Raw genomic sequence first — 10,885 nt, forward strand, 5'->3', positions numbered from 1 at the left:
CTTCCACGCAGTCGATGTATGCAGTGCTTACCGAGGCCGCTGCTACCTCTTGTCCTTCGCCGTTGATCACGCTGATAGCGTGGGCCGCTCTGTTCTTGTACTTTGCCGCTTCGGTGTATCGGTCTTCTCCTTGTTTTGGTCCTTCGTAGGCCTTACGTAGAGCTTTCACTCTCGCTCGCCTCCTCTCTCTGTGGTATTCAGGGTGTATGTTTCTCGGGATGCTGGCTACCATGATCTTCTCCCTCAGGGGTAGAGGAACCCGCTGTTTTATGAACTCATATTCAACTGGGTAGCCCAGACTTATTAGCGTGTCCCTACTCGTCCTGGTGAGCTTGAGTCGCTCTATCTGGCTCGTCTTGTGGGCCTCTACCAGTTCCTCCCAAGTATTGTGGATGCCCAGGCTGAGTAGCTTCTCCGTCGACGTCGTCGGTGGAAGCTCCAGTGCCAGCTTGTAGGTCTTTCGTATTAGGGTGTTCAATTTTTCTCTCTCGCTGTTCTTGAGACCCAGGTACGGGGTGCCGTAAGTGACTCTGCTCATTATCAGGGCTTGTATTAATCTGATTATGTCCTGCTCTCTCAGGCCGTGCTTTTGTTTGTCACTCTTCGCACCAAGTGCGCGACTTGGGTAACTGTCGCTTGCAGTTCTTTTATGGCGGCAAGACCGGCACCGTCCTTCTGGAAAGTGAGGCCCAGAATACAGAGTGTGTCCACCTTGGGTATGTTGACTCCATTTAGTGTCAACGGTGGGTCAGGTGTCTCCTGCGGAGGCCGCCCTCTTCAGCTTGTTCTCGAGCTTCTTTGTTACACTCCATGTTTCTGCTCCATATGTTAGCACCTGTAGAATGCAAAGGTTGTGCACTTTTCTTTTCATCGACACTGGTAAGTTACATATTTGTGGAGTCTGACAACCAAAGTTTTTTTTGCATTATTTGATACATGTTTTGACTCTAATAACTTAGGGTCACGTCACCTCAGAAATTTTAATGACAAACTTGTGTGACGCAAACTATGCGATCACGTCTAGGCCACCCTGATAGTGACCGCAATGTAAAAAAAAAGGAATAGCACATCACCTAATATATTTACTACAATATAGTGCTCATTAAACGGGAACTGAATTCAATGCTACATCACCGCACATCGTTCTTAAGGTGTCCAACAATGGTTAGATTGTGGATATACTAGAGTGCCTTGTCTATATCGACACAACCAATTTGTAGGAGAGTGTGTTATAGCGCGAAGCGGGACAAAGGATGAAAAAGAAGGAGGACAAGCGCTTGTCCTCGTTCTTCTTCATCCCTTGTGCCGCTTCGCGCTGCATCACATGGTCTCATGGAAAACCAAATAGCGCGAACCATCCTCCTAAGTTACAATTTGTCGGTTTCCTAAGGCAAGCCATTCTTACTCAACAGCTGGTAACTATTGTGATACGGTCCTCCTTCATGTGTTCGTTCAGGAACTGGATCGAACTGCACCCGAACGGTTCAGAAGGGTGTCCGCTTGAATCTGTTTTTCTCCCTGCAGACTGGAAGAGCTGCAGTGGTACGCCTATACATATGGTGTTCCACAACTTCGAATAGCCAATTCTAGAGCCGAATACGATACCGCATAGCATGGACCATTCGATTCGTACGCGATGCCTTGTACTGCCGACGCCCTATCTTTGGCCACGTTGGAGGACCAGCACGGCGAGAAGCTGCGTGCGTGACGTCACGTATACGTTTCGAACAGTCGCTTGCACATTCCGAATTTTCAGTGTTCCGGTTCTGCGGCTAACAATTCAATTCGCTGCGGTCTATATTGAAAGTTCTTTTTAAATGTTCTTTGGAGAACTTCCCTTGAAAGGAATGTGCGTGTCTCTGTAATGGATAAAAATGTACTCGACCAACTGTGGTCTTTGTCCGAGTACCCTGCATAGCCTCTCGTGCGCTGTGTTCGCAGTGGGCCTACAACTTGCTTCCCTCTCTACGGCATTCACCACCAGTGCTTCGTGCATCGCCTCCGAGAACCGCCGCCCGATCACGGAGGCCGTGTTTTCAATTTCTAGACAACACGTAACCGACAACGGAGTGTTGTGTTCACCGACGTTTCCGCAGCGACAGCTGGGCAGGCCGTCACGCCCCATTGTACGTTGCCCGCTGCATGAAGGCGAGCAATATTTGTCTCATGCGCTCCTGAAGCATGGTGTCGCATGTAGCGCGATTTATTTAAAGGGCTCAAAAAGTTTTGCAGGGCACATTTTGCGCGAGTTCAGACACTCAGGGAAGAAAGAAAAATAAACAAGGGATAAGGCATGCACATCCGATGATACGAATAAAAAGAAGCAAATGATAAGCTGTATCATTGTAGGCACTTTTAAGCGTATCTAAAATTTTATTACGTGTCGTCCGTGCCTTCATCTAGATGTTTGTGAAGTCACGATTCAGCGGCTTCGCGAGTCCTATGAATGTGGCCGTCGAACAATACAGGAAGCAGGGACCGTTTCGAACCAGGACGCCACCGCTTGGAACGCGACACTGCTTCATCCACGTGATCCGCTTCTCGATGCCGTCGATCGAGTTTCGGTAGTGAACGTGTACACACTTTATGTGAGGCTTCAGGCGGTCGCTGTACGTCCGCACGCACAACTCGGCGATACTGTCCAGGAATGGCGCCGCCGACAGAAGGCACAGGTACTCCAGGCTGGCGATGCGGGAGATGGCTTCCTGGAATGGAGGGATGCCCGAGAAAGTTATATTCGTGAATAACTCAGATATCGAAAAATTTAACAAGGGCGTAAATGTCTAACTCGCACTGTTATGGTGAAAAAAAATGATGCAAGGATGAATGATATACATTTACAGTCTTTACCCTTTCTTTTTGGGTGCATCATACAGTGCATGCATATGGGCTTGTTAGTTCATTAGTGGAGCAGAAATATCACGGAATGACAGGATGTGTGTCGGTCCCTTTTTTTTCCCATCGTATTATGTTGCGCTGTTCAGCTCCAGGAACGATGCAACATGCGAGTGCGCCAGTCGAGGGGTAGAGGCTAGGACGTTCTGCCGAAGCAATTTGAGTTGCCCGTATCTAAACCTTCCATGCCTGTGTCTGCGGTAAATTTCTTAAAGTGAAATCAAGCTTTCAGAAATTGTGCTAGACAAACTAAAGAATTTGATGGGAGCAAATCGGTTTTGTGTTAATGTAGCAACTTATGGTTGCGATCGGTTGCCTGTTCTGAGCGAAACTGTAAGCTCTGGGGAGCCGTATTTATTTTTTCCTTTCTTGTGCCGTTAGAGGGTGACAGTGTCTGCGAGTGTAATTATATAGTTACCTTGAGCACTTGTCACAAGAAAGATACGCAACTACAGTGAACCCAATGCAAAAGTACTTTGTTGTGGATTAGTTGGTTCATACTGAACAAGTAATGCACCGCACATAATCTGTATTTATTTTTGTTCGCTTCTGAAATGAAAGTGTGCCCACTTAATATCAGAGTGGTGGCAAAACTATTCTAGATGTTTGCGCATTTCCAGGTGGTGCTAGTGGTTACCTTACATATCTATTGGCTTCCTGTCGTTTCATGCCATAAACATTTGCTATATCTAATTTAGTTGTAGCGCAAGCTGAACAGGGACAACAGAAAGGCACATCTAACACACACAGCTCTGTGTGCGTGAGATATACCGTTCTGTGTTCCTTGTTTAGCCTGCACCACAACAAAATAAGATATGCCAAAGTAACAAGCCCCTATAGCTATACTCATCGACAATTGGTAGTCTGCGGTCTGTCCTACCTCTCCCTCCACCATTTTTCACATATTTTACACAGTACGTAACTCACTGAGGAAATTTATAAACGAGGAAATTTTCGTTCCGGCCCCGTCGACACGTTTAGATTGCTGAACCGTCCTTAAATTTCTCGTGGCACTGAAAGCACGTAGATCAAACCCGACTCACCAGCAGACTCACCATCGCTTATTAAATAATAAACGGGGAAATTTCATTTCCGGCGCCGTTGACATGTGCGGAGCAGGGAACTATCCTTAAATATACTCGTGGTACAGAAAGCCCGTAGCTCAAACCCGACTCACCAGCAGAGACGCCTCGCCGAAGGGCAGGACATCGTGTCGAAGCACGAGACAACTCAGCGAGCTGTTTCTGGCGAGAAGCTGACCCAAAGACGTGTATTCTGACTGCGAGGGGCTAGGGCAGCCTGAGAGCCGCACGGAAACCGCAGGACAGCTCTCGATGAACCAAAGGGACACGTGGTCATGCACGTCACTGAGTGTAAGCCTGGCAAGTGCATTGTGAAACACGGGGGCGGGTTCGTACATTTCTAACATGTCTTTGCGATCGAAGAATAACTGACCCTCGCAGCCGGCGCACTGAAAGAAGTTACCCCGCCTAACGAACCGCACGTCCAGTTCTTTGAAGTCCGGGCAGTTCTGTGCCAGACGGCGCAGAGCTGACGGACGGCGAAGCCCGCAAGGGGTCACCGAGAGGGATTGCAGATGCTTCAGGGAGCCGTCCTGGAGCAGTGCCGTCAATTCGAGGTCGGGGCCGAAGTGGAACGCGCTTATGTTAAGCTCGACGACCTGATGGAGCTTGACGGAGATGAAGTCGCGAAGACTGTCGCGGTACGCGGCACCCGCCGTCGCGTAAACACAATCGGAGGGCTGTGCGGAAAATAGCGGAAGACAGAGTTGGCGCACATTCGTCCAGAGGTGTCCAAGGGCGGCCAGGCGAATACATTCCGGCGTGAAGCCTTCTGCGTTGTGGGCGGCAATCAGGACCAGCTGTTCCGGCAAATGGAGGGGATCTGCGCAGCCGACTGCAAGATCTCGGAGTAGGGCACAGTTCCACATGTTGCTGGACCTCCGGTAGCAGACGTTGGCGCAGACGGCTGTACAGCTCGTGAAGTCCAACGGTGTGGACGGCAGGCTTTGGTTGGATGCTGGCAACTCGGAAGAGAACGTGAATGTTTCCAAATTGACGCCCTGTTCGAGGATGGCGTTGCATTCCTGGAGGGCGTTCATGAAGTTTCCGCGCACGAAATGAACACGTAGCTCGTCCAGCTTAGGGCAGTAGCTCAGGAGCGCCGAGAGGAGCTTGAAGTTCAGGTCGCCGCTCACTTCGGCGTATATGCGGCGGAGATAGCGAGCCAGGGCGCCAGGTACTTGCGACGCGGTGTTGTGCAGCTCCCTTATTTTCGAGTCCACGTCCGTCTCAGCCACGAGGGAGAACTCAACTTCCTTTAGACGCGGAAGCCGTTTTAGCATTAAATCGAGCAGGGCGCTCGGCCTGAGCGGGCAGGCGACGCACCGCAAGTATTGGAGTTCCTTACATTTGCCGATGTGCAGAGGCAATTCCTTTGGTTCGAGAAGAATGCAATTAGTGAGGTCCAGTACGCGGATAGTCAGCACCGATTTCACAGCTTCTAGCTTCTTGACCAGAAAAGACAGCCCTTGGTGGGCGCGTATCACCACCATTATTTCGGTGTCCCTGTGCCTTGTTTCTTTAGCGAAGGGCTTCACGCTCGGCGAATTATAGAGGCTCGAGTGGCGGGGGCGAAGCAACGAGGAAAGGCGATGGTGCTAACACAGCGTTACGGCACGACTTTTGACAAATGTTTGTTGCACACGTGATACACTACGGGCGAGCAACGTGACGTCATAGAGGTGCGGTGGCGCTTTCGTCGCTCCCAAGACGTGGAGAAGAAACATTTCCGCGAGATTTGCGAAGGCGTGCGTTTCGCGGAAAGTGCTTGAACGGGTTTTCCACCTTTACTCGGCAAAGATTATTGTGCAAAGCGGCGAACTGCGATGAAGAGCAGCAGAAGTGACAAGGTATGGTTCGTTCGTTTCACCCAATTCTTTTTGGCTTCTTGTTCGCTGCATGCAGTTACAGATGCATGAACCCGGGGATATGATACCGTACACGAGATAAGATTTTACGGGAGATGTAAATGCACGTGTGGCTACAATGCACCGGGGCCAGCTTCAAGCGATATAGCCTCTGACCTTATAAGTTAGAAGCAATGGGTTACAGGTTACACTTACAGGTTACACTTACTTATAGGTTATAGGCTACATTTAAGTGAACCCGGCAGTCAGAAAATTGGGCAGAATGAACATGGCGTGACCACGTGCCCTTTAACATGAACTCGCTTCTGAGAAGTGTTGAACAACGACGGCACTCAGGTGCCGTGCCGGCATATCGACGCGTCCGAACTGCACTTCCGTTTCCCGCTTGTCCTCTGCAACAGCTTGTCTTTCATGGGTCGTGTCATTATGATTAGGTTAGATGGTTGTCTTTGCCTTGTCCTGATAGCCTTCCCGTTGCCCTGTGCACAAATCGCGACGTGACACTGCCTCCGCTCAAGTCTCAGCGCTGGCTGTAGCCCGACGAGTGAGCATTTACATGTGCGCTGCAAATGGGTCGAACCGTGTCGACCTGGCGCAGTCGGGCCGACTCAGCCCGAGCCGACGCTCGTTCAGGCCGACCGGGCAGCATTTGCACGAGTTCGACAGGACAATTCCAGCCCGACAAGCCGGCTGGACCCGCTTTTTTCGTGTGCATGTAAAACGCATATCTGTATTAACGCTTGGCAGGGACTACAGGCGGCGCTGCATCGCGCTTGAGCGCGCTCCTTCTTTGTATAACAAAGGACAAATTAAGAACGATGTGACACCGATAACATGATGCGTGAACTCACAACTATTATTTTTCCTTAGAGCGTGGTGGCTATTGTACGGAAGTCACAAGAAAAGAAAAGGGAACTGAGGGCAACAAAATTAGACAAAAAGAAAGCGAGACAGATTAAAACATGATCAGCTGACTGCCTTCGTCAGCACGTGTGTTATGGACGGCACAAGCAAGGCGTTCGAAAATTCTGTTTTAAGAATGTATAGTCATGGATGGGGTATGCATCTATCTTTGTGGTGCAGTTTTGCTGCCTTACTAATCTCTTCCTCCGTGTTATCTAGCGCGCGATATAACTTACACAGCCTTCCTGACCGTGGTTCTCGTGAGCGTGCCACTAAATTCCATATATAAAAATGAATTTCGCTGTTTGACGCGCGGAAACCACGATACAATCATACAATCATGAGTTACTCTGTAGATGGAGGACTCCGGAATAACTTTGACCACCTGGGTTTCCTTAACGTGCGCCCAATGCATGGTACACGAGCGTACTTCTGCGTCTCGACCCCCCCCGCCCCCCTATCCAAATCTGGCGGCTATGGCTGCGGGATGCTGTACCACTCCCTCGAGCTTGGAAGCTCGTATAGCTGTGCTCTTTGCTATGCGGATATTTATTAAATGCCTATGACTAATTAATTAACTAACTAACTAACTAACTAACTAACTAACTAACTAACTAACTAACTAACTAACTAACTAACTAACCAACTAACCAACTGACCAACTGACCAACTGAACAACTCACTCACTCACTCACTCACTCACTCACTCACTCACTCACTCACTCACTCACTCACTCACTCACTCACTCACTCACTCACTCACTCACTCACTCACTCACTCACTCACTCACTCACTCACTCACTCACTCATTCACTGATTCACTCACTCACGGATTCACTCACTCACTCACTCACTCACTCACTCACTCACTCACTCACTCACTCACTCACTCACTCACTCACTCACTCACTCACTCACTCACTCACTCACTCACTCACTCGCTCGCTCGCTCGCTCACTCGCTCACTCGGCATTATTTAGTTTATTCGAACCTAAAGCTTTACTAAAAGCCCAAACTACCTCCAGACTAGACAAGAAATTCTTTTTTTTGCTCCTATTTCAAAACTATTTACTCCCATTTTTTTTTCGCTTTTCAAAATGCGTTACTATGTATTGCCAGTTGACATCACCCTTTTATAGGATAGGCATCACCCATTTGGTTGCCATGATTTCTGACCTCTGAGTTAAAAATTCACCTGCATACAACGTACACCCCTAGTAGTTTACTGGTGCGTTCCACTCAACTGGTACGAAATACATCTGGTCGTGAGTCGATCGCCTGTGTTGTCCCTTGTCTCGTCAAGTATTGTTCTCATGCTGTGTTATGCGCCAAGAATTATGTGCAAGGTTTGAAGTTTGAAGTTTATTGCTTTCTTCCAGTAGCCGGTTTTACTAAGATAATATAGCCTCTCGTAGAGCTAAGTGCCATCTCTCCTTGAAGGGAACACGTAATGTATAGGTAATTAACAATGGATTAGGTATCCCACTTGATTTTGTACAGTATGGATAACGAGCGGAGGAAACATCGAGAATCCAATGAAGGTGAAAATATGGGGGAAAGGTAACGGGCGGCAAAAACATTGCATAAGCGAACTACGGGTCCGAGAGTGCACATCGTGGCCAAGAAAAAATATACAGGGTGTTTCAGCGAACACTTTCAAAAATCATTAAAAGCCGCCTGTGGCGACATCACAATTCTAATTCGTGAGCTGGTCTACTCGAAGCGGCGGACAATACTTGCAGCAAAATTGAAATGCGAAGTCCACTAGTTAATAGATAAATTGTAATTAAGCTTTAAATTATTGCATTATGGCTCATATTGCAGTTTACAAATTCTAGCCGTGGAGTTCGCAAGGCACATCCACTTGCAACGAATTTTAAAGATGACACCAGTTTCGTGGGATAAATTCCCGAGCTTTCCGGAGAAATGCATTGGCGTACCAGTTTATTTGTGAACAAAACGTCGTGTCATGCACTGAAGCACACAAGTAACTGGAAGGTCAATGCATTTCTCCGAAACGTCCGGGAATTTGTGTCTCGAAAGTGCTGTAGTTCTGAGGATTCGTTCCAAGTGAATGCGTCTCGCGACGTCCACTGGTAGAATTTGTAAATTGCAATATGGGTCATGCTATAATTAACAAAAAAAGTTAATTAGTGAATACTTGTTGATTAGTCCATTTTGCATTTCAGTTTTTTATGCAAGTAATGTTGCCGCTTCGAGTAGACTGGCTAAAAAACTAGAATTGAGCTATCTACCAAAGGGAACCTTTAAAAAATTTTGAAACTTCGCTGAAACACCCTGTATATATATGAACGGGGTTTGCTGGGGGTTACGCATGTGTGTTGAAACTTAATGCCGACTGGCGCCTATTTCAGGGTCTTGTTCCACGCGGGTTGTTATCAAATAGACCGCGTTTGTACTGGCTCGGTGAAACAAGCTGTTCCCGGTGCAGACAGCTGAGGGCTCCCATGTAGCAGATTTTCGGGTATCGTGCAAACGACGGCGGCAAAAAAGACGACGTGTGCCACGCCGGTCCTTCCAGCAGAGCTCACATCCGCCCCAAAAGAACCAAAGCAAATACGTCGGGAACGCGCTGGCCTGATCATTAAATGACTATTCATGATTTGCCCTCGGGGTACTGCTTTTGCAACCGGCCCATTCGAAGCTTAGCGAACGTTACCTTCGCTGAACCGACCTATCAAAAATGAAATCACTACGTACGTTTGCAACTAGGTGACTGCAGATTAAACTGGAACATACATGAATAATATTTCTTATCTCCATCGTCAATCTAACTGAGCCGGCGGCAGCTTGAAGGCGCGTCCCAAAGTTATCAACTATCACTGCCTTGCGCCAACCGACCCCAATGAATGTACATATTCAGACCCCTATGTACAATGGTAGATGGCGCATCAACGCTAATGGCCACCGGTTATCTGCCCTACGCATTATATGGACTGCTCAGCTGAATTTTTTTCTCCTAATGGCAACTAGAACATCGGCGATCGCCGTTTGCTCTCTGATCCACACCGCTCTCTTCCTGTCTCTTAACGTTTCGCCCAACATTCGTGGTTCCGTCGCGCGTAGTGCGGTCCTTAACTTGTTCTCGAGTGTCTATGTTACTATCTGACTTTCTGGCCGATATGTTAGCAACTGTAGAATGCAATACGTTGGGCACTTTTTTTAGAACGACAACGTAAGTTAAATATTTGTGAAGTCTGACAGCGAAATGCTTCTTTACTTTATTTGATACAGAGAGATAGCAAAGAGAGGAAAGGCAGGGAGGTCAACCGGATGAGCGTCCGGTTTGCTACCCTACACTGGGGGAAGGGAAATGGGTAACAGAAAGAGGAAAGCCGGTAGAGGAAACACTGTCTGTGGACGCAGCAAAGTGCTTGGAAATCAGTCGAGTCGAAGCAAGTGCTCCGTCGATATGTTAGGCTGCCGTCAGTCTTGGTGATTCATAGCTGTTGATAGACGTTGAAGTCACCAGTGAATACCAAGGATCCGGTAGGCGTCAGCAGTACGTTGCAGCGCGTGTCAGTATATTTTTAAGCTAAACCGCGGCCGTTCTGACTTCAGTGCGAATATAATGATGCGGGTGAGCCATGATGCTTACTCAAGAGTTGCAAATATTGAATTCAGAACATCCAGCACTTGCTTTTACTTCACGGTGACGGAGTGTACACGTTATTTCAGAGCATTCGAAGGGTATTCATCAGAGACTGGAGCATCATAACGACTTGCCGGTCTTCTTCGGGCAATTTGTCAGGAATCCGCGCTGCTCGCTCTACAGCCGTGCCCAGCTGTATCACTTGACGGGGCTCCGGCTCCGGCTGTGGGATCAGCTGCGGCATCGCTTCCGGTTGTGGCATCAGCTGCGGTATCGCCTCCGGTTGTGGAATCGGTTCTACCACCGACTGTGGCATTGGCTGCGGCATTGGCTGCGGCGTCAGCTGTGGCTTCGGTTGTGACTTCCGCTGTTGTTCTGGCATTGGCTGTTGCCTTGACAGATTTAGATTTAATTGCCACAGGCCTAGGGGGCAGAGGAGGAGGTATTGTCGAATGGGGCGTACCCTTCATAGATGTATCGGCGTTCTTTGAAGTCCGGCGGTGTCGGGAGCCTCGCTTTCTTA

The 10,885-nt window shown here is 48.5% G+C and overlaps 1 protein-coding gene across 2 annotated transcripts; it reads right to left on the bottom strand.

The window, feature by feature from the left end:
• Nucleotides 1-2,158: 2,158 nt before the first annotated feature.
• Nucleotides 2,159-5,920, bottom strand: LOC139049025 (uncharacterized). Of its 2 annotated transcripts, none has more exons than XM_070524049.1 (2): nt 4,073-5,919; nt 2,159-2,705 (listed from the first exon to the last, which is right to left on the bottom strand). In XM_070524049.1, exons 1-2 carry the CDS (start codon nt 5,468-5,470, stop codon nt 2,400-2,402), a joined length of 1,704 nt encoding a protein of 567 aa, XP_070380150.1. In that variant the 5' UTR covers nt 5,471-5,919; the 3' UTR covers nt 2,159-2,399. The 2 variants fall into 2 exon arrangements, with proteins under 2 accessions (XP_070380150.1, XP_070380151.1); XM_070524050.1 differs by lacking the exon at nt 2,159-2,705 and adding an exon at nt 3,733-3,899 and having other exon boundaries at nt 4,034-5,920.
• Nucleotides 5,921-10,885: the final 4,965 nt, after the last annotated feature.

This window comes from Dermacentor albipictus, chromosome 8 (genome assembly GCF_038994185.2).
Source record: "Dermacentor albipictus isolate Rhodes 1998 colony chromosome 8, USDA_Dalb.pri_finalv2, whole genome shotgun sequence".
In the NCBI taxonomy this organism is placed as follows: Eukaryota; Metazoa; Arthropoda; class Arachnida; order Ixodida; family Ixodidae; genus Dermacentor; species Dermacentor albipictus.